The 25009-nt window shown below is 39.0% G+C and overlaps 1 protein-coding gene across 1 annotated transcript in view; it reads left to right on the top strand.

Annotated features, from left to right (window-relative positions):
• The first annotated feature begins 3520 nt into the window (after window positions 1-3520).
• LOC132841698 (sodium/potassium/calcium exchanger 2-like) overlaps window positions 3521-25009 on the top strand; it is a 36724-nt gene continuing 15235 nt past the window's right edge. Inside the window, exons 1-5 of the mRNA XM_060864155.1 lie at window positions 3521-3656; window positions 6146-7049; window positions 18072-18110; window positions 19021-19129; window positions 20941-20955. Coding sequence (XP_060720138.1) covers window positions 6249-7049; window positions 18072-18110; window positions 19021-19129; window positions 20941-20955 — 964 coding nt within the window. The 5' untranslated portion in view covers window positions 3521-3656; window positions 6146-6248. The remainder of the gene's footprint in view (window positions 3657-6145; window positions 7050-18071; window positions 18111-19020; window positions 19130-20940; window positions 20956-25009) is intronic.

The raw sequence follows: 25009 nt of genomic DNA, 5'->3' as shown, positions 1-25009 counted from the left end.
TTTAGTAGACTCTGGTGTGGCTTCTGCTTGGTTAGAATGAAAACCTGCACCCACACAGGCCCTTTCCGGATAAGATTGGACACCGCTGGACTATTTTTAAGGTGTTGGACTACACGTACAAAATGTCTCTCTATGATGGAGGGATGTGGGAGCCTAGCGGTTAAGGTGTTGGATTACTGATCAGAAGGTCGTGAGTTTGAATCCCAGGTCCACCAAGCTGCCACTGTTGGGCCCCTGAACAAGGCCCTTAACCCTCAGTTGTATAAATTGGAATACATTTTAAGTCACTCTGGATAAAGGTGTCTGCCAAATGATGTAAATGTAAATGGAGCATTACAGTTTCTCTTCACTGGAGAGAAGTAAGAGGTCCAACCCTGTTCCATACGACAATGCACCAGTGCACAAAGTGAGCTCCATGAAGGTACAGATTGTCAAGGTTGGAGTGGAGGAAGTTCGCAGAGTAATGACCTTGACCACACTAAACACCTCTGGGATGAACTGGAACCTCAGGCAGCTCTCACTTCTGATGAAGTTTCAGAAATGTAACTTAAAGGTAATTCACTGTCTTGACAACTTGTGAGTTAAAACAAAGGTTATCTTCAAGCTGAATTTACTTCTGCTTTTTCAATACAGGAGATGATCTTTGTTTTTTAACTTGCTGGTAAATTTTTCTGGACATTTGACAATCACACGTGTATATGGCTCTTTAGGGCGGATGTGGTAGTCTAGTGGTTAAGGTGTTGGATTGTATGTAAAAAATGTCTCTCTATGATGGAGCATTACAGTTTCTTTTCACTGGATCTAAGAGATCTAAACCTTCCATACGACAATGCCTCTGTGCACAAAGGTATAGATTGTCAAGGTTGGAGTGGAGGAACTTCACAGAGCACAGAGTAATGGCCTCAACCACACTAAACACCTCTGGAACCTCAGGCAACTCTCTCACACACACTGTGGCCTACAGATGTCAGTATAATTCTTCCAGTCTGAGGAACATGGTCATGTGCATTTTTTGATTCGCTCTGTGGTTTATATTGTGCTACCATATGACTAGTTTAAATAAACAACAGTTGTGTAATATATTTGATATTCATCATTCATTTATGTCAATTCATCAGTCATTCATTTATGCTGGATAAATTGATAGTATAACATCTTTTAAAAAAATAGTGCTGTGCGTGAAGTTTTTGGTTTTGTCTGTGTTGTGTTATGATATATTTTAATACGTAGTGTTAGTTGTTTTCTGTGTATAGCTACGATGGTTGTGCGTTTGGTTTAAATTGTGTTTGTGTTTCTGGTTATATTTTTATTGTGGATTTTTACTGTTTGTAGATAATTTGTGGATTATTTACTATTTGGGCCTTTTTTTATTTGTGGGATATCTGTGAAATATTTTGTGCTTAATGCATGAGATAAAAAAGAAAATAGCCATTATATTTTGAAGAAAAAAGTGCGCAGCGCCACGATCTTCAGTGACATTTCAATTGAGTGCTTTAGAAAAGCTGGAAAATTCTGTTGACTTTGTTCTGCTTTGTAGTTGTTTTGGGGTTTTTTTTCACATAAAACTAAATGGTGTGTAAAAGTTGAATCAGACCTTGGATTAGTAGGCTGTTGGTAACATCCTATTTGTTTTGTGGGGTTTAAATGCTGTGTTAGTAACTCTTCGTTGGTTGTACATCATTTGTTTTGTGTGTTTGTGGACTTCACTCATGTGTTTTACCAGAATGAACCATGACGCACTGCACACTCAGCCGTTGCTGCATTGCTTACTGACTAGTGAACTGTGAGAAAACAAAAGCAGGATTTAGCCCACAGGGGCAATAGATGTGTTGTCACACACACTTTCCAACAGTGTGTGTGTCTGTCTGTGTGTGTGCGCGTGTGTGTGTGTTTCTGTGCATTCCTGAGATTTAATACTTTGATTAAAACAAGAGGAAAGGTGTTTACCTGCTCTAATACACCTGGCTAAACCCTTCAGTTTATTGTTTGAGCTTTTCACAAGGTTACAATTGATATATTTGAATAAAAACTGGTTCAGATGAATCTTGAAACGACTCGTGACTCGTGAATCGATTCTTTATCTTTCTGCATTAACAGAACCCTTTTCTCTTGTGCTTACAAGGGGAATGGAATCTTTGTGGTGAAAAAAATAATTATCTATTGAAATAGTTAAGATGGGTGGCTTAGTGGTTAGCACGTTCGCCTCACACCGGGGTTCGATTCCCCCCTCCGCCTTGTGTGTGTGTGTGTGGAGTTTGCATGTTCGCCCTGTGCCTTGGGGGTTTCCTCCGGGTACTCCGGTTTCCTCACCCGGTCCAAAGTCATGCATGGTAGGTTGATTGGCATCTGTGGAAAATTGTCCCTAGTGTGTGATTGCGTGAGTGAATGAGAGTGTGTGTGTGTGTGCCCTGCGATGAGTTGGCACTCCGTCCAGGGTGTATCCTGCCTTGATGCCCGATGATGCCTGAGCCTGAGGCACAGGCTCCCCGTGACCCGAGGTAGTTCGGATAAGCGGTAGAAGATGAATGAATGAAAATAGTTAAGATGAATCAGTGAAGTGAAGTGAAAACGGACTTCCCAATGATTCATGAATCAAATGAATCTCTATCTCCTCGCTTTGTTTCAAAAGAGTCGAAACCCTAAACTGAATCGAATCCCTAAAGGCTGTCACCTAGCGAACGCTTAAAATAATAAACACGCTTTTTATTAGTGCTAAAGTTTGTGATTTGCTTAAAAAACATGTTTTTAAAACTATCTATTGTTTCAGTAAATGAATAATGAAACAAAAAGATATGAAAACATAGTAAAACCCAGGGTTGCCAGGTCGGTAAAAAACAGACATACCTAAAATTATAACAAATCTTTTAAAAAAATCCACCGTCATGAACTGTACGTTGTCATAGTTCTAGGAATATGTGCAAAATAAATAAATAAAACTCCATGAATAAAAAAATAATCATAATTTATTTAGGCCATGTACACATGAAAACCTACAGAGAGTCATAGAGTAGTCATAGAGTTGAAATAATTTAGTTTAGTCATAGAGTTGAAATAATGTATATGAATATGAGGAAATCAATTTTGTGCATGTGTACAAAAATACAAATCAAGACGATTGTGAAAAAAAAAAAGAATAGTGAAAAAAATCACATTTCTATATACAAGAGATCCTTTCAATAATAGTTCCCTAATAGACAGTGTATTATGACAGATATTTATAAATAAGATGTAAATATGTAACAGAGCTATTTCTTGATATGTGCACGCTTTCATGGCAACCTGAATGGACTGTTCATAATTAATGATATAAAGGATTGATGTCTTCTATGTATAACATATACACAGTCAAGGTGAAAAAGATGTAGCACATGAGGTTATGAGGTTACTTTATATTATATATCCATGCAGGAGGAAAAATATGTAGATCTGGCAACACAGAGGTACTGGGTCAGGATAGGAGGAATGGGCTCCACCCCAGACATGCATCATCACCATCACCATCATCAGCAGCATCAGCATCAGCATCAGCATCACACATAGAGGCACAGAGAGGGAGAGCGAGAGCAAGAGAGAGAGAGAGAGAGAGAGAGAGAGCGAGAGAGAGAGAGAGCTCCTGGGCTCATAACCTGCTGCTGCCGGCTTTCCTCTCCATGCATGTGAGTACTGTCCTGTTCATTTTTGCTCATCTTTAATAACTAATGCATGTTTCATTCATGGATTTTACTCTTCTGTTTTCTCCGTATTGTATCTAACACTGCTGCTTGTCGTCAAGACGGATGCTGGTGTCAGTCTTACTTTGTCGTGTCTTAGCCTGACATTCACGTGTGTGCACTAAATGATACGTTGCATCTTGGATGTCAGTCTAAATGTCATATTGTGCTGGAGGTTTTCCTTTTTAAACCCTGCTCTAAAGATGCCCCTTTCTGCTCACAGCATACATGCTGCATGCAAAAGCAGCCACAACAACAACAACAACAACATGCACACACACAGAGATCTTATATATATCTATGTGTGTATATGTGTGTGTGTGTGTGTGTGTGTGTGTGTGTGTCTGACACCCGCCTGAACCAGTGTCCCATGTCCTGCAGCCACTAAATGTGCACATCCTCAGCCATGGCTTCATGTGACACAGCTGAAGCTACGCTGCATGGGTTTAGTGGGTTTAGGTTAAAAAAGCTTTTCTCTAATCCCATTATAAAGCAGCTCTGTCACACATCCGGTTCTGTTTAAAAAAAAAAAGTCCGGACATTTAAAAACAATCGTGCTTATTAAAGCTGCAGCTGATGCACATCAGAGTGAAAATTTCTGTGTGAGTTTTTATTTTTTTGCCAACACGTAAGATGATTATTAAATGAACCACAGCAGCTGAAGGACATTGGAGCTTCAAAAGGACTCATTGTATGTGTGTGGATTGTGTGTGTGTGGGGGTATTTTGCATTGTTGATTGTAAATTAATTACAATTGTAAAATATTAACATTTGAAATATTTATTCTTATTTTCATTGTTAAATATCTCACACTTTTTAAGGTTTGAATTTTTCACCCGTATCTATTTAATAAAATATTAACAGATCTTTACTAGAGTAAATAATTAGTATTTATTTATTTATCTATCTATCTATCTATCTATCTATCTATCTATCTATCTATCTATCTATCTATCTATCTATTTATTTATTTATTTATTTATTATTATTTCTTTTATATGTAATATGATATTTGCCAGCTTGGAAAATTTAAGTACCACATTTATTATTATTATTATTATTATTATTATTATTTCATTGTGTGCAATTTAATTAGATATCTAACAATCATTATAATATTTCACAGTTCTTATGTTTATATTTATGTTTGTAATTTTTTTATAATTATTTGTTTGTTTGTTTGTTTGTATTTCTTTTTTCTTTATTATATAATGAGATATTTACTGTAACGGGAACATTGACTATCACATCTCTAGTTTTTTGTTAAAAAGTTGTTAAAAAATTGCAGCAGCTGCTGTTTTCAGTGATTTGGCTGGTAAAAAAGTAAAGGCACCTTCAGTGACGCCCTGGTGTTGTTCCTCGAGCTGAAATCACGTCAAGGTTGCTGCGAGCACTGAGTCCTGCATGGAAACACAGCACACACGGCAGCGTGTGTGTGTGTGTGTGTGGTGTTAGAATATGTCAATTATACTGTGAGCCTTTACACACACATGGCCGTCTTGTACTGTTAAATAATTTTAGACTCCATTCGTCACTGAGCTCAATTCATCTATTAACAGTGCAAATTCTTTTTATTTATTTTGTAAAATATCTTTCCTACAAACCCTCTCAGGCTGATCTGGGTGAAATGTGTCTGCTGATTCCCAGTGGCACAGTGTAAAAAAGCAATTTGCATCCCTCTGCTTCAGAGCAGTTATCAGCAGTTAATGCGAATCAGCCGGTCCTCTGCCGTTTCTACAGTAACGTGGAGGAGCTGTCGTGCTGCTCCTTCACGTCGGACCTGCACCTGTCCGCCAGCCCTTTAATGCTTCCAGTAACCTCGGATAGCTCGAGAGGGTTGCGGTTTGTCACAATTTCAGACGCATTTAATCTCTCCATTCAGAGGAACTTTTGACATTGCATGTTTTCTTGGTGACCTTGAGCGTAGCTACACAGCTGAGCGCAAGAGGATACAGCATTGTAGGACTTTCCCATGGGTCTGTGCAGGCAGTCTCTCTCTCTCTCTCTCTCTCTCTCTCACACTGTTGTGTACCCAGCTGAAGCAGACACCTAATCCCTTTCCTGTTTTCATGTAACTATCTAACTTTAACTATCTAACTAACGCATACAGCAGAGGTACATTTAGCTAGTGATGTCACCATGATTCCTGCTTCAATCCTGAGCTCAGGTTACTTTCACACATTCTCCTCGTACCTGTGTGGGTTTCCTCTTGGTTCTATTTTTACAGTAGGTGGATTGGCAAGTGTGGGTGTGTCATTGTGCCTTGATAGGGATTCGGTGTTCCTGAGGGCACTAACAACATCAACACCTTTAACCAGATACTTGACAGGCTTGCTGTTTGTAGCCACACTCAGAGAGGTTGTTTCCACACAGGGATCCAAGTAGAACCTGTCAACTTAACCCATTTTTCTTTCCCTCTTTCTTTTCTTGTCCAGGCTACTATGAGGAAGCCACTGGAGTTCTAAAGGTCATCCGGATTTCCTATACAGCAGCGGCATGTATTGTGTGTGCTAAACCCTACTAGCCGAGTGTTGCATCATGGGTCACCGTGTTGTCCGAAGGAAGCTACGTCCAGCTCGGGTGCTCGCACTCCTCCTTGGGATCTTAGCAATAAGCTCAGTCTCCTTCTCCAACCTTGGTGCCTTCTTCTTCTCCTCCTCATCCACAGCCTCATGGAGCTCTGCCTCCCAGCTAGAGGAGACTCATGGCCCTGCTCCTCACAGGACTCTCCTCTCGGTTAATAACACTATTGAATCAGGGCAGCAGGGTGAGTATCCTGAGGACTTGTTCACGCTGGAACAGCGGCGCCAAGGTGCAGTTGTCCTGCACGTACTTGGCATGCTGTACATGTTCATTGCATTGGCCATCGTTTGTGATGAGTTCTTCGTGCCTGCACTCACGGTCATCACTGAGAAGCTGGCCATATCAGACGACGTGGCCGGTGCTACCTTCATGGCGGCCGGAGGCTCTGCCCCCGAGCTCTTTACCTCCTTTATTGGTGTTTTCATCTCACACAGCAATGTGGGCATCGGCACGATCGTGGGCTCGGCCGTCTTCAACATCCTGTTCGTGATCGGCATGTGCGCTGTGTTCTCACGTGAGATCCTAAACCTGACGTGGTGGCCGCTTTTCCGCGACGTCTCCTTCTACATCCTCGACCTGATCATGCTCATTGTCTTTTTCCTGGATAACAGCATCAGCTGCTGGGAGAGCATAGCCCTGCTGCTGGCCTATGCCACCTATGTGCTCTTCATGAAGTTCAACTCCCAGGTAGAGGCGCTCGTCAAAGGCTTAGTGAATCGCAACCAGGTGGTGGAGGTGGCCGAGCCGCAGCCAAAGGTAAGCCAGATGCCAATCTTCCTTACCTCAAGGCTTACTCTTCTCCATCCTTCCCCTTTTCCTCCTCTCTCATTTTCTTCCTCCTACCCCACAGTCCACTTCTCCCTCCCTCCCTTCCTCCATCTTGCACTTATCTTCATGTCTGGGTTTCAGGATTCAGCACCTGGTAGTGATGGAGTGAGACAGAGAAAGAGAGAGAGGGTGAGAGAGAGAGAGACAGAGAGAGAGCGAGAGAGAGTGATAGAAAGATACAGACACAGGCTGATATGGAACGATGGAGCTTTAGCATGACAGAGTAAAACAACTGAATGATACTGACACAGCAGTACTGATGGGGCTGAAATTTTAAGCCAGCATTTTTTTTTGCACTACATTTTCCCCAACACATGTCACACACTAAAGAGTCGACCCTTCATGTTGCCTGGCAACAGGTAGCGGTTTGGTTAGCAGGCGAGACGGCTCTACTCGCACTGGAACACACACAAGCATGCAATCATCAGTGATGATGTATCTTATAGTGCAGCAGTGCGCAGATTAAATACTCCAAGCTGCGTCTGCTTGTTTTCCCTGTGCGGTAAACACGTCTGTATAACATGTGCAGCGTAGGGAAGCCGAGCGTCTGTTGCTAATGTGTAGCCAGGTCTTAAAGCTGAGCTCTGAATGTCATCCGGGGATCATTTTGTTTCTCAGGAGAAGTCTTATGATCTTGGACGTGATCAGTTAATTATAGAAATAAATAGACAATAAAATAATAAATAAATAATTAAAAGCTGGTGTTTAACCTTTTTTAATATGGATTTACATGTATAACGTTAGGGCCTGAGTCATCGTTGAAAAATGCTAAATTGTTTAAGTTGAATTTTGATGTGAGACGTGTGTGTGTGTGATAGAGAGAGAGAGCGAGAGAGAAAGAGAGAGAAAGAGAGAGAGAGAGAGAGAGAGAGAGAGAACAGCTGGTGTGGGAGTGGGTGAAAGTGAGAGAACATTAGATCAGTGCATGTGTGTGTGTAGGTGTGTGTACGTATGTGTGTGTAGGGTTGCAGGTGAACATGATGGCATGTCGTCTATGTTCCGTTCATTGTCATCTGCACGAGGACGATCTGTTCATCACAGTCTGATCTCCGATGAGTTTGTCACACTTCCGACTCAAGCACTCATCTGGCCATGGAATGAATATTTCAGAAGTGTGATCATGAAATCAGAGTTAGCTTTGCACGGTATAAGGTTGAGGTACAGAATCAGCATGCCAACAGACCATGGACCCATATCTCTCGTCTCATGTGGGATTATTCAAACAAACGGCAAACACCGGAGCAGCCGCCGTGTCTCAAGCTTGATAAATCGTGTCCTACTTAAAACCATCCTCAGGGACGTGGCGACTCGTCTGTAACGGTCCGTCGAGCATATTTTCACTTCATCCAGTTCTCAGTTCTGAAAACTCTCTAGCAGAAGTTTCTACATGAAACATTGAAAGGTCACAGATCAACTTTGATGATTTGTAGGTTTTTTTATAGCCAAGATTCTGAGGGCTGCAGCTGGATCTTGAGTCGATGGAAGTTATAGCGCTGGAAGCTCTGGGTTAGTGATAGACGGTTATCAGGACTGTCCATGAGCTTTTATTTATATATATGTATCCGGTCCAAAGACATGCATGGTAGGTTGATTGGCATCTCTGGAAAATTTTCCCTAGTGTGTGATTGTGTGAGTGAATGAGAGTGTGTGTGCGCCCTGCGATGGGTTGGCACTCCGTCCAGGGTGTATCCCACATTGATGCCCGATGACGCCTGAAATAGGCACAGGCTCCCCGTGACCCGAGGTAGTTCGGATAAGCGGTAGAAAATGAGTGAATGAATGAATGAGATAGGGGACTCGAGTCATATGACTTGACTTGAGTCAGACTTAAGTCGCAAATTTGAGACTTGAGACTTGCTTGACAAATATTAAAAAAGACTCGACTTGACTTTGACTTGACATTCATGACTTGAGACTTACTTGTGACTTGCACGTGTGTGACTTACTCCGACCTCTGAGATATATATATATATATATATATATATATAAAATATGTGTGTGTGTGTATATATTATACATGCGTTAGAAGGAATGCAGATTTGTGCAGATTTGTGCGTTTTCACATCTATAATGAAACACTTCTGTCACCGAGTCCCGAAGTAACGTACAGCTGGTATGGTCTTGCGCCATGCGTAAATCTCCAGAAGTCTTGAATAACAAGTTCTGGCATGATCCAAAGTGTGTGAGCACGTATAACATCCCGGCAGACACAAGAACACACACTGTGCTGATATTTTAATGGCTCTCGTGGGAGCAAAGCACAAAATGTTTCTCTGAAAAATGTTGAAGAGGCAGCGGAAGCCCAGTGGGTAGGACGTTGGCCTACTGATCAGGAGTTCATAAGAATGTTAACCCTCAGCTTATAAAAGAGACATCAACTGATGATAAAATCACAATATGCCTTTAATCAAAATGTATTATGGTCTCTTACGGACCTGTATTTGACCTCAAAAGGAATCTTTCTAATAGTTTAGTAGTTATTATAGCAAGTACATTGATGATGCAAAAAATGGTGTGTGTGTGCATGTGTGCGTGTGTGTGTGTGTGCGTGTGGTGTGTGTGTGACGACAACATGATATTATAAAAACATTCAGCAATTCTTCAAGGATGTGTCGGATCATGGCAGTGATCCTCCTTGGCCAGATTATCCCTGATGGATTAAGGTTGCATGAGCTGGGATTGAGTTTTTGAGATATGACTCAGAAAAGCCCTACAGTGAAGCTCCAAACAAATCAGGATTTATACTCAGCACGTAAGGAAGTTTAAGCAGACTGAGGTTGTCACACCCACCGTAGAAAGTGTTGATAAAACACTTGAAATAAAATTGGAACTCCCAGTGGTGGAGTAACAAAGGTTTATGATGATGACCTTGACATTGAGAAGGTGACCTGGTGAGGCTATTTCTGGATGTGATTTACGTCTGTCACACACACTTATCTTTACGTTTATATTCATCCGCTTGCAACTAAATAAAATCGTAATGATCAGGTTTAGGGTTTTAAAGCGACTTGTGTAAGTCCCAAGTATATACATTATAAAGAAACTAAAATAAATATTATGCTTTTCAGATCTCCTTCTAAAAGTTTAAACCATGTTGAAGACCTCTATATGTCACCTCTATATCAGTTCCTATTAATCTGTACCTTTTGTATTTGTTTCAGTACCTTCTGCATTTGATTGAGTACCTTCTGAATTCAATCAAGTACTGTAGCTACTGCCTTTGATTCAGATCGATTCAATACTTACTGCATTTGATTCAGTACCTACTGCATTTGATTCAGTACCTACTGCATTTGATTCAGTTTGGTTCAGTACCTACTGCATTCGATTTAGTACCTACTGCAATTGAATTAGTACCTTCTGCATTCGAGTCAGCACCTTCTAAATTTCGATTCATTATGTATTGCAGTCGATTCACTACCTTCTGCATTCGATTCAGTAGCTACTTAATTTGATTCATTATGTATTGCATTCAAATCTGTACCTTCAGTAGCTACTGCCTTGGATTTAGTTCGATTCAGTAAATATGGCATTCGAATCGGGATGTACTGTATTTAATTCAGTAACTACTGTATTCGATTCAGTAGCTACTACATTCGATTCGGTACCTAATGCATTTGATTCAATGCCTACTGAATTTGATTTAGTACCTACTGCATGTGATTCAGTACCTACTGAATTTGATTCAGTATCTACTGTATTTGATTCAGTATCTACTGTATTTGATTCAGTACCAACTGTATTTGATTCAACTGGTTACTGTATTCGATTTAATGGCTTCTAAATCTGATTCAGTACTGCTGGTCATTGATACAGTACTGATATAACCATGAATACAATCCAGACACGCTACTGTACATCCACCATGTTGGTATTGTTACGTGACCTACAACATCATAATAATATCTATAACACTGACAGCTGCTCTGCACCGGTCCCGTACCAGTGCATTATGGGACAGCAAAGTTTGCACTGAATATTGATAACTGGGACATAGCATTGTCTTGCTGCTTAACGTATGCGGCTTTGATATGATGAAATCTATCTTAAGGTGAATTAACATCAGTTACTCCGCTCACCAGGTGTTGCCCTGCCCCAAGGGTGCTGTAAGTCTTCCCATTCCCCCTCAACACGTCTGATCTGGGTTCTAAGCTCATTATGAAGTCTGTTATAGATTGGATGAGCTGCTTTGAGTGCGAGGAACATTTCAAACACCTTTCAAGGCCTACTGGATTTGAACTAAGAAAAAACATCTCTCATATATATATTTTTTATATATATATATAAAACCCTAACAGATTATGTGCATGACTGACAGTTTGAATACGGTTGTTTAAATCCTAATTAAAATCCAGTTTAAATCAGCTCTGAGTGTAACATCGGCAGATGATATCTACCTGCCCGAGGTCATTTTTGTCCCAACCTAATGTGATTTTAGAAAATAGCCCATGTGAGGCGTGAAACCGCACAATCAGGCGACACTGATTACATGCACTGATTAGATTAGTCTTGGACATAAACTTTCACAAGGACTTGAAATTGAACCCTTGTATTATGTTCAGCTGTTTTAAATCTTCTCACCGTGTGCTTATTTGTGTGCCAGTGGTTTTTTTTTTTTTGTTTTTTTTTTGCGAAATGATGGTAAATGAGTGCAGTTTCTCAATTTTAATTAAAACATCACCCACAACAATTTCATTACATCAGATAATTTTAGGTACGAGCGAAGTTATACAGGGGCAGGGATTGTTTCCATGGTAACACAGGGACACCTTGTCAGCTGGGACAAACAATAAACAAACTGAAAACTTAGCGTTATTTAAAAGGGAAACCAATAACTGTGACATGATGCTTTCTTTAAAAACCTGTTGGTTTATTTTGACGTAATGACGTCATTTATTTTTCCGTCGTATGGGTTTCTCTGTAACGTGACAAGCTGACAATGAAGTGTTAAATGTCAGTAAATCAGTAAAACGTTGAATGATTTGTTTCCGTGGCTGCGGTTTACAGTTACTGAGTGATTTATTTCTTACAAGCTCCAAACACTTCTGTATCTATGAAGCTTTAATGACTCTTCAATAAGCTTTTAGTAAAAGCCTGTCACCGTGGAAACTTAACCGTGTGTGTGTGTGTGAGTGTGTGTGCAGCCGTGCATGAGTGCACCTTTGCATATATGTTCTGTGTATGTCTGCATGTATATTGATGCGTATGCATGAGCATCTGTCTGTGTGTTTGTGTGTTTGTGTGTCTGTGTGTGTGTGTGTGTGTGTGTGTGCATTGTGTTTTGGACTTAATTACAGTTGCTCCAGATCATTGTGTTGGTGCCAGAGCTCATCTCCATCATAAAATACTCTGAATGATGAATGGAAATGTGCAGCTTGGAGCCGAGTCCTAGACACTGAAACACAGATGTTTCACACTGTCTGTCTGTCTGTCTGTCTGTCTGTCTGTCTGTCTCTTTCTCTCTTTGTCTCTGTCTCACACACACATACACACATATGCACACAATTCAACCAAATGCAATTCCATACAGTATACTGTGTGTGTGTGTGTGTGAGAGAGAAAGAGACACACATGGAGATAGTGAGAGAGAGAGAGAGAGAAAGAGACAGAGAGAGACAGATGGAGAGAGAGAGCGAGAGAGAGAAAGGCAGACAGACGGAGTGAGAGAGAGACAGACAGACAAAGAGAGAGTGACAGACAGAGAGAGAGCAAAAGAGAGAGAAAGACAAAGCAAGAGGGACAGACAGAGAGAGAGAGAGACTGAGAGAGAGCAAGAGACAGAGAGAGTGAGAGACAGACAGACAAAGAGAGACAGAGCGAGTGAGACGGACAGACAAAGAGAGAGTGACAGTCGGAGAGAGAGAGAGACAGATGGAGAGAGTGAAATTTGAGGCATAATCAATGGGAGCTATTTTAAAAGATGAGGTAATAAGGTAATGTAGTAGACACTGTACAGCCACTGCACCAAGGACATGGCTTTCCCTTACTAAAGCATGATATGATCTGGTGTGTGTGTGCGTGAGTGTGTGTGTGCGTGTGTGTGTGTGTGTGTGTGCACTCTATAATGTAAATGCTGCAAAATCTGTGGTAGTCAATATTTCTGTCCTTGGTGCAACCATTAAAGGAAAACTCCAGCATTATTTATCCAGTATTGTGTGATTGTGTGATTTCTAGATACAAAAAATACAAACAAACAAAAAACAAATCAGAAAAATCGATTTAGTATAAAAAACATTTTTAAAAAATCTTACGCTAAAATATAAAGTATAATAAAATATAGAAATAATATTAAGATAATAATAATATATCAATAATTAATGTATTAGTTATCGATTTACAATAAAATAAAATCCAATCTTTTCCATTTATCACAACATTGGATCAAAAGTATATTTTTCAAGATGTTTTTTACAAGATGTGTATGGTTTTTTTTCTGCCAGATTAGAGATTGTTAACTAATATATATATATATATATATATATATATATATATATATATATATATATAGATAGATAGATAGATAGATAGATAGATAGATAGATAGATAGATGAATTCAAAAAATCTCGTTATTTTATTCCAAAAAAACTAGAAAAAACGAGAAAAGCATAATAAAAAAAACGGCCGTGTCATAAAACCATCAGAACAGAGAACAGAGTGTTCACGGTGTTCATGTGTATCATGTAACGTTGTTCATTTGTTTATTAATTGGTTTGTTTATTCGTTCTTCTATTTGTGTTTGCTGCTGTAAAATCTTATAGATTTAAAAAATAACGCCATGCTTAAAATGTTCAAATAAATAATGAAAAATGAGCGTAGCTTTAGCCGCGGAGCTAAAATTTGTACATTTTAGTTTAGAAAAACAATGCTACAGAGTTTTAAAGTTTCATTTCATGTCATTTAATTTTATGTAAATTATAACAACCTGAAATCACAATATAGAACTATTAGATTTTTTCTGGTAAAAACATTTGCATGTTAAGTACAGTATAACGGTTATCGTAGCTGCCGCATGACTTTCTAGAAGTTTTTTCGACCTCATCGTGAATGTGTGTGTGTGTGAGGAACGTGTTTTAGGCGAATGTGATATTTGTACGGTTCTGCTTGTGCGCTACAGACAAAGAGCTGATTGCAATCAGGATCGTTAATGACTCCTGTGAAAGGCTAATTATCGAAATGACTGAACTGAGTGACTGAAGTCATTTGAATGGGCGTCCAGAGGCTTTAACCTGGACACCAGAGACGAACTCCGACTGCATTCAAGGTGATCATGACATGCATGATGCATACCGAGTGTTGCGCACGCATGTGTGTGTGTGTGTGATGACTACGCGCTGACTCACTGTTGTCTTGGAAATTTGCTGATTTCATCGAGAAACAGATTGAACAAATTAAACCACTCCAACAGTCTGCACTTGTTTTCTTAGCACGGTGCATATGCTACACATGTTGAGTCATAAGGCTAAAATTATATCTTTGAGTTTATTTATTTATCAATTTATTTATTCTACTAATTACTATTCACTTTTAATAGATAGATAGATAGATAGATAGATAGATAGATAGATAGATAGATAGATAGATAGATAGAGAGCTGCTTTAATAAAAGGCTTCAGAGTGCAGACCGCAGTCTGTCACACGTTGTTTATCTTTGTTATTCTCTCAAATACGCTAGTCCATCAAACAGAGAGCGACAGGAAACAATAATCTCAGAATCAAAGAATATATTTGACCTATATATTTATTTTAAAAAAAATCAGTACAATCAGAGTATAAATTGTGTCTTGGAACTTTTTTCAGATATTGTGTGAGATTCGATTCTCAAAAGTCTCCTTGAGGCGTCCCAGCTATAATCCATTAATAATCCATTATTAATCCACAGATCTCTGAAGCACATGGCCTTGGCCTGCTTGTTGGTGCTGCCTCCGTAAAAGATATTATCCGAGACTCACAGCCTCGGAAAAATAGAATGGATTTTAAAGCTAGTTTAAGAATTTTTTTTTGGGTTTATATTTTGACGACGATCTAGGAAGTACTGTCTGGATCTTTTTTTTATGGGAAGAGCTTATTGTCTCTCACCTGTCAATCACAGTGAAACAAGCTGTTAGCTTGTGTATACAGTATAGAAAGTTCAGGAAAGAATCACTCGGTCTGACAGGAAGCATTTGTTAGCTCTCACTTTCCCCAGGTGGAAGCTGTTAGACGTTTGGTTAGATCTGGATGGTGGGTTGGAATTAGTAGGTGACCAAAATGGGGAGAAAAATGGCAGGAGAAATGCTTGTGTAACAGGAATTGAAATTTGAATTCCAGAATGAACAAACTTTGGATTTGGGAATCTACGACAAATCATAACTCTGTCTGCAAAGTAACGCACGAAGACTTTCAGACTTATTTGATGAGCGCTGAACAAAGTAACAGAAACATCCAGTGGGAAATGATCAAAACCTTCACGAAGAACAAGCAGTATATCATATATACAGTATATATATGAAGCATCAACAAAGGTAAAGTAATCAAGAGCTAAACACAATACAGGTGAACACAGGTGAGTCAGGCAGCAAAGACAGAGGGAAACTAAGGACTAGAAAGAAGAAACCAAAACAAACAATAGTGTTTGTTGCTATGGGAACAGTGATGTGAAAGGAGAGGAACCATGACAGCTTGGTTAGCATCTGGCAGAAGAGAAATCGTGGAGAAACGCTCCTTATGACAGCAAAGAAACCATTTACTGTAAGAAAGAAGTCTCAATCAGCAGATTATACATTTAATAAATTTAAGTCACTCCTTTGTTTGTTTGTTTTGTTTTGGTGAAGGAATTTTGCCATTACGTCTGTTCTGTCAAACTCCAAAGATTCTCCAGGAACCCAAAGTTCTCATCACAGCAGATGTTCGTCACTGGATTTTACTTGAAGCACACTGTGCTACACAACAAAGTAATGCTTCCTGAACCCACAGCTGGTTTTCTTACTCATTTATTACCCATCTGTTTTCTTTTCCATGGCAGATGAATGAACCCAGCAGGAGCTTCATCAGGAGCTTTTCTTCTCCTTTCCTCATCTGTCATGTTACAGCAAGCAACATAACGTCAATTCTGCATTTTTTTTGTCTGGCTGTAACCTTCAGGCAGCTCGGTCGCCTCGATTAACCTTCGGATTTAGCAACAGCAGAAGAAATTTGAGGGAAATGGTGTATGAGATAAACCCATCTAAACGTGCTGGAAATGAAAAAGACTTAACACACGTTAAAGACACGTCTATGATCACGGTGACCTTGAGAATTGTACTGTCTTGTGTTTAGGACTATGTGTGTTTAGGGTCTGCCGTGTCCTGCGACGCTTTGTTGGCGTAATTAGGTACCATAATTAGTCTCCTATAATGAGTTCTGCTTGAAGAGAATCAGGTCATTAATTAGCGAGTGACTTGATTTGTTGTACGTGTGTGTTTTCTTCCTCTCCACGTCGTTGATTGTCTGCCAGGAGGTTTTGAGGTCAGGATGGGAAAACACAGACGGCTCGGAGGCTAGGGCATAGCTCGCACAAGTGTGTGTGTGTTTACATGTATGTCGTATTCGCCTCGTATCATGGTTTGCGATGTTGTAGAGCGTAACGTTAATAATTTTGTGGTCTGGTGGTTCTTCATCATTAAGACTCATAACTGATATTATTTTGTCTTTAACTGATAGAAAGAATCCTCTGTAGATTTATATAGACATCAATCTCACCACAGCCTGCTGACCGTAGCTTTAAAATGCTGCTCCATCCACCAGCGTCTGAGTGTGTGAGCTCAGCATGTGGCGCGTTTGCTGGGTCGTGATGGGCAGCGGTATTTTTAGCAGTTATTTTTCTGCACACACAGAATGATCTCGCCCTGTCTGCAAGATTACAGCTCAATAAAAGTCTTTCGGGGAGCCGGAGCATCAAGAGGCATTGATTTTGCTGCATTTAAAACCTGCGGGAAATGACCTTCCAGGAACCTCAGCTCAGGCTAATGTAGCTCTAAGCACTAATCCTGCATCACCCTCCCATACCTGAACTTTTGCTATATTGGGAATAAAAATGAGAAACAAAATAAAAACAGTTTTTTAAATAAACCATACTAGTGAAAGAACTTTAACCAGTTTTGTCTGTACAATAATTGGATTAAGGTTAGCCACAAACGCTCATATCATACTGTAAGTGCACGTGATGTTTGCTGACACAATAATGGTGAAAAAAAGAATCTTTACAAAAGAATCAAATACTTTGTTTTTTTTTGTAGTTTGCATTGAGGCAATTATTTTGTGTTTCACGTCTAGCTTTTAAGCAAAAAAAAAAAGGCATTTCCAGCTTTGTCCTTTGAACTCAGGTTTGGGTTTAATACACTTCAGATTCTTTTGCTTTAACAAATACACATCCGGTATCCAGCCTTGTTATTTAGCAGCTTATAAAATATAATAACACTTAATAACTCAGTTGTTTAACCGCTAACTCAAGTGACATTTCTGCAGCGCTGCAGTACTACAACTCTGTGCTTTGGCTCAGTTTGGGGTTTAACACACTTGAGTGTGGTTTTACGAGGACTTTTTTACCTCTCCATGAAGCTACGGTGTGAAAACAAACCACATTAAACAGGGAACAAACTAAAAACTTTAATCAATTTAATTTAAAAAAAAGTTTACTAATTGTTGCCATGGTTTCACTAATAGCCTATTGATAGACTATTGATTTGGTTTACGTTGAACAATCTTTCTAAACCTTGTGAGAATCCTAATCGCCTGCTAGCCTGCAGTCTCTGAATTCTGTGTCTAATAAATAACATGAGATTTAAATGATTTAAATGTTCATTCCACGTCTAAGTTACGTTCTGTGTGTTCTGTTATGTGGAGTCTTTAATGGTGTACGACTGTTTTTGTCTCATGTCCTTGTCTTCTGTTCTCTCTCTCTCTCTCTTTTACTGTATATTATTTCTGTAAAGGTTAGTCCAGTGCCAACGGAGGATGACAGCAAGCTGTCGGTATGTCCGGCCTACGTCTTTCGTCTGCATGTCTCAGTGTGTGTATATCATTTGTGTTTGTTGTATGTGTGTTATTTCCTGGATTCTTTACTTCATGCTAAAGTGTGCTTAGCATGAATAACTACAGTGAATAACTACTAATTTATAACTACAGTGCCTGATGATTCCATATGCATTGTGGTGGTAAATATAAACAGTCAGTGACGTAAAGTTCAACGTAAATAAATTTACAGCAACATTTACTGTGTATTTATGATCAGGTTACGCAGCTCGAAGCAGATCATCTGCATTTACTTCACTCTTCTGTGCACATTCACTCAGTCTGAAACACATGTTTTCAGCAGTGTCTGATGCTCTCGTCTTTAAGCTCTAAAAACTACATGAGGATAGAAACTGGCTGTAAAGTCAGACTTGGTTCTTCGTTAGAAAGCTTTTTTTCCAAGCTAATCGAGATTTCTGAAGCAGATACAAGAGAAAAACCACCCTAATGTTTATACTTTACTGGTTTTTCTTGGTGTTGATACATTTTATGCTCAGTTTTATGATATTATTGCCCTTAAAACTCTTTAAGGATTATGAATAATCTCCGTCAAGTGCACACACACACACCTGCACTAGTCTCTGAAGCTGACTCCTTCAAAAAGCGCTGACGTGTTGCCATGGCATCGAGCAGAACGGTGCCCTTTACTCCCGCTGCATTTCCACTACAGCAAGATATGCTCCCTAGGCCCTACACCCTAAACCCTAGTCCCTAAGCCCTACACACTGTGACCTAATTCTGTATAGTTCATATGCTTTCAGATATTCAAATGTTAAGATGTTCACAAATGCGCGCACACACACACACACACACACACTCACACACACTAGCCGTATTTTTTATCAGTCATGGTATTCTGTCCAATCGTAGGCCAAGCCTCGGCTGCAGAGAGGCGGAAGCTCAGCGTCGCTACACAACAGTCTGATGAGGAACAGCATCTTCCAGCTCATGATCCACACACTGGACCCACTTAGTGAAGGTAACACAAACACACACACATTATAAAAAAAAATCAAATTACCACTAAGATGATCTTTTGGTTTAGATTCTAAATGAAATGTTCAAATTAAAACCTTTTGGCTCATTAAGTGTACAAACTTTTTGAAAATATAAACATTTTACTTCCAGGTTAAATGCAGTATGAACTTTTGATATTTTATTTTTTATTTTTATGATATTTTAGGTTGATCCATAATTCCAGCTCATCAGTGGGTGCCAATACTTGCCAAACTTTTATCAACATGGTGTTTATATTATTAGTATTAGTATTAGTAGTATTAATAATAATAATAATCCTTTATTTAACATTTATTACACCTGTTCATTTTCTTTGTGTTACTTTGATAACAATAATTAAAATTTTCTGTCTCTGTGGAATTTTCAAATTCACACTTTTTTCTTTATTTTTTATTTTCTTATTCTATTTTCATTTTATTTTTTTTTAATTGTTATTAATTTATCCTATTTTTCTCCCAGGAGTGATTTTAAAGGTCATTACGAATATAAATGTATACGTATGTTGTGAACAGAGATGAATTATAGTGAATAATTCAGGATCTTTATTAGTTTTCTTCTTGTCGATGATGTAATCCGAACAAACTTTAACGTGATGCGTCTTTACTGCAGTTTTGAATAATGACTAATGCGCATATTTATGTATACTGTAAATAACTGCGATGTGTAAAGAGCGTTGTTCGTGTGCGTGAGTCAGAGTGTGTATAAGAGCTGATTGTGTATAAATAGAAGAGTGTGTGCGCGTGTGTACTGTAAGCGTGACTCATGTGCTGTCTAAATTGCCGTGTTTAAAAAAGAGATTTATTATTATTATTATTGTTATTATTATTGTTATTATTATTATTATTATTATTATTATTAGTAGTAGAAGTAGTAGTACACAAGGACCTTTCTTTAGTAGAAGGTTTATTAAGAGGTAAACACACCGCTGACATTTATACACTGTTATTAGCAATATAATGTTGTGTGACTGTGTTAATAATAAATAATAGATTGTATAATACCTACAAAAAAAATAGTCTGGGTGGGAGGAGCTAATTCTCTCCGTCACCTGTCAATCACAAGCAACACAAGCCAATCCTGGTGTTTGTCAGCTGTTGTTTGCGGAAGAGGGCAGATAGCATTGGAGGAACCAGGGTGGGATTTGAAATATTCTGAAAGATTTAAAAGTATATACTGTATATATTTAAATGCTGAAAGATAGAATACGCGAATGTGATAAATTAGGTGACGATACATCCATACATATTATGTGTGTATTGTTAAGCAGTTGATTTAATGTTAAAGTATTGTGAATGTTTAGCGTGTTTCTTAAACCTATATTATTATATATCACGTCCTCTAATGTCCTCTAGTACGGTGATACGATATGTCGGTCCGTCCGTACGCCGAGAGCTTCACTTTAATCAAAATGACTCCTACCTTCGTGCTGCGTTTAACAGGCGTACACTAATATTAATAATGTGGTCTGATGCTAATCGAGTTCAAATCAGTTTCTTCCGAAGAACCAGATTTTATTAACAAGCTTCGAGGATAATGATCATGTGAAAATATGCTGTTTTTTTCTTTTAAACAATCATTTCAAGCTTTCCGTGTACGAAATCTGACCTCTTGTCTGTCAGCATGTTTTGATCAGGTGCTCCATGTGCACTGTTCATCCACATGTCTGATCTTCTTCTCTGGGGCTTTGGTTGATGCTTTGCTTCTGAGCTTCTACTTTTATTTCATCACTTTCTTCTCTCTGTTTGTCTTTCTTTCTGTCCTTTGTTTCCTCAGAATTCGCTGACTCTGGTGAGTGAGTTATTCTCTCAATCTTATCATTATGGCCTCCTTGTCCTCCTCCCTCCATCCCACTGTAGTGTGTTGCTCCGGAAAGTTTGTGTCTTTATTGATTCAATGACGTTTTTTCTCCTTGCATCATTTCTTTTGCTTAGATTCCTCTCGTTGTTTCATCCGTCCGCGTGTGCGTGCGCACGTGTGCGTGTGCGTGTGTGTGTTGGTTAGCCTCATCAGACATTTTTCCTCCATCTCCGAGCATGCACTTCAGCTCTTCAGTATAAAGCTCAGATCAGATTAAATCAGATTTGTTTAATAATTTATGAAGGGCATATGAAGGCGCTCAGCGGGACACGGCATGAGATCACCAACTCTGACTGTGTGAATGAAGTGTAGACGCTTCGTCCGTTCGCTCTGATTCCTCACAGATTAAACCACAGCTCCAGGCCACTTTCTTTTTTCTTTTCCCCAAAAAATAGTTGAACAGCATCCACAGTGTGGACATCCTTCATTTCATTGGATGGTCTAATATAAGATGTCTGATTTTACCGCAGTATCACAAGGAAACCCCGAACTCGATGCGGTCTACAGATGAGTTGTATTAATCCACAGTGCGGTTTGTGTCTGTGAGCGCAGCCTTCACTGCCTTCATTCATTCTTTATGGTGCACTTTGTGTTGCCTTTTCACACGGCTGAATGACTTAAAAGTTGTGTTGCTATGCAGCATGGACTCTACAGAACACTGTGTAATATAGGCTCGGGAATACTGATCGGAATACTGGTTAGTCCCTGAGCAAAAGCCTTTAAGCTAATCTGCTAAAATTCCCCTCAGGATCAATATCTATCTATCTATCTGTCTGTCTGTCTGTCTGTCTGTCTGGCTGGCTCAGTATATATGTCTGTCTGTCTCTGTCTGTGTGTCAGTATGTATGTATGTTTTTCAGTTTATCTGTCTGTCTGTCAGTCTAATCTATCTATCTATCTATCTATCTATCTGTCTGTCTGTCTGTCTGTCTGTCTGTCTGTCTGTCTGTCTGTCTGTCTGTCTGTCTGTGTGGCAGTATGTATGTTTGTATTTCTATCTATCAATTTATCTTCCTGTCGGTCTATCTATCAATCTACCTGTCTGTCTGTGCATTTTATTTGATATTGAGTCTTTTGCCTGAAAGCTTCATTTCTTTAGCGTCTTTCTCCGGTTGTTTGGTCTGATGTTATTTTGTCCATTGCTGTTCTCTCTGTGTATCTTCTGTCTTGTGTGCTGATGTTTTTATTTCTCTCGTCTATCCAAATGAAACTGCAGCCGAAGCGTTATGTTATCTGCCATGTGCTCCTGCTTGGTGTTGGACTGAGCTTATGCAGTCACAGCTGCCCTTTACATATAAAACAGGACGATCCTGAGCAGAGAAACTAAAAAAAAATAAAATAAAACAAACAGTCTGAGCGCAAGCCAAAAAATCCTGATCTCTACTGAAATAGCTTGGATATGAAAGATGGACTCTGCCTTGGCACCGTGTTCCCGAGCCACTGGTTCAGTCCGCGTTAATTACCTGCTATTGTGTGAAAAATTGACAATGTTTTTCAAAATACTGGAAGCAGCAGGGGATTTGTTTGGGACGGTGGATGATGAATCATCACACAAAGCCTTGTCTTTTTTTCGCACTAGATGGTCCTAAAATAGAGCAAACTAAACTTCTAACAAAACTTCTGCACTTCCAACCATCAGTTCTTTCCTTCAAAATTTCAGCTTCTAAAATATTAATCTTCATGACAAAAAATGAGATGGACCTTTTAACAGGAAGCTTCGTCTTACTTCTACATAAATCTTAGATGCAGGAACCGACAGTGGATGAATAAATCTGACGACCTTCAGATCCAGATCTATAACCATCACTACCTTCAGGCACGAGCTACACAATGTTGTGAGTTTAAATCACAGAAGAATAGGAATTAAATCAGGAATAAAATACAACAGGATGTGATGTCAGTGGAACAAAATGAATAATACTCATTACTGTGGAGTTTTATTCCTCGTATATCCAACAATCTGACATGGAGTATTTTATATTAATTAAAAGAACATCATCCTTTTTATTCATCGATAGTCGTATTTTAATGTCCAAAGAAATAAACAAGTTCCTGTTACTGCAATCAGTCATTCACTAGTCTGACATCGGACCCATAGCAGCTTTTATTGGCCAAGGACTGAACCAAGAGGACATATGACTGACACATAAAGCGACCAATCACAGTTTGTTATGTTTAGAGAATGAAAGAAACTATGGACTTTACATCATTTGGAAAATCCAGCATTTAGCTAATCCTCCCTTTCAAAACTCACTGACACACTTACTGTACATCCACGAAGGAAGTAGATGGAACTTCAGTAAAGGAAACTTCACATTTCTAGGACAATCAGAAATTCTGTAGAACCCAACCAATCAGATGACGACTCCGAATCATCAGACCTTCAGCCAGTGAGGCATGTGAGGCTGAGACTAATCCCTCACCATGACCTCAGTAAGCTTTACTGACACTTACAAAGTGTTAAAACTGGAGACTCCTTCCATGAATGTTAAAAAAATTCTCCTTAAAGAACAAAATAATCAGCTGAACAATTACATTAGTTACAGTATCTTACCGTTTTTTTTTTTTTTGTTAGCTGTAGATGAAATAAATTATAAATATATTATAAAAGTCGTCCACTGCACACTTTCTTTTAAGTTAGCGGTTGCTATAGAAACAAAAACAAGTGCATGTAATGTAATGCAATGTAATGTCAAGCTCACTAACGTCAGATCTGATGCTGTAGGAAATAAATCAGCACCTTCTGAGAAATATAAAAATTCTTGTACGCATATACTGTAAACGTGATGCTTGTTCAGTGGTGTTGAGTTGCTTATGTTTAATGACAATGGACTGACGCTCAGCACATACACTTTTACACATCCAGAGCTGAGCGCAATGTTCCAGAATAAATAAAGCTGGACTGTGAATCACAGACAGCACAAAGCAGACGAGACAAACACAACACACCATGGACATGTGTGTGTGTGTGTTTTAAATCTCTGGCCTTTTGACAAGTAGTGGATATTGATCGTTCTGCTTGACCCCTGAACCACCGCTCCATTTATCTATTTTTAAAGGACACATACACACACAACACACACATATACAAAAACACATCCAAACAGTAACAATCATCTGATTAATGAATCAACTGATTACTGGCTTCGCTTGTCATTATGTAACATTTCTTCACACTCCCACATGAACACACACTCGTAAACACAATCCCCAACTCGCAAACACACACAAACACACACACACACACACTCATCCTGTGTGGCTGAATCAATATTAAAAGCTTTGTGCATCCCGGCGGGCTGTAACTCTACAGGTCGTTCTGCAAGGTCGTTAGCATCACTGTTTAACTCACACACACACACGCACACACACACATTTTGTCATTCTAGTTGCCTGTTTTTTTATGGCATGGAAATATGGCTTTGTGTATTGCACTTCATTTTCTTCTTCTTCTTCTTCTTCTTCTTCTTCTTCTTTTTCACTCCAGATTGATTTGTCTGTACTGATAAAGTTGTTGGGGCATCACAGAGAAGCTGTTTGTTTTCTGTTAAAAAGGATTCAAAAGGTTTTCTGTTAAAAAAGCAAGTTAAAATTTGTAAAATATAAAAATTAATAAATAAATAAAATGCAACCTCTGTAGACCGTAATCTTTTAGTCCAGCTTTTTTTGCTGTACTAGTATTGTAGAGGAAGTAGTATTATAGCAAAACAGGCTAAAAGATGAACTAGCATAACAGTAAACAGGCTAAAAGATGAACTAGCATAACAGTAAACAGACTTAAAGATAAACTAGCATAACAGTAAACAGGCTACCAGATGAAGTAGGGTTAAAGTTAACAGCCTAAGTAGTAAACAGGCTAAACCATGAACTAGCATTAAGAATTTTTAAGATTTAAAAAATCTCTGGTTAGTTTCCTTTATGCTCAGAAGGCACAAGGAGAGTAAGGTGTAATGTTAGCTAGAGCTCTGATTCCTGGAGACAGGTC

This window comes from Tachysurus vachellii, chromosome 2, assembly GCF_030014155.1.
Source record: "Tachysurus vachellii isolate PV-2020 chromosome 2, HZAU_Pvac_v1, whole genome shotgun sequence".
Taxonomy (NCBI): domain Eukaryota; kingdom Metazoa; phylum Chordata; class Actinopteri; order Siluriformes; family Bagridae; genus Tachysurus; species Tachysurus vachellii.
Note: the sequence above shows the minus strand (reverse complement) of the source record. Positions and strands in the feature narration are given on the sequence as shown.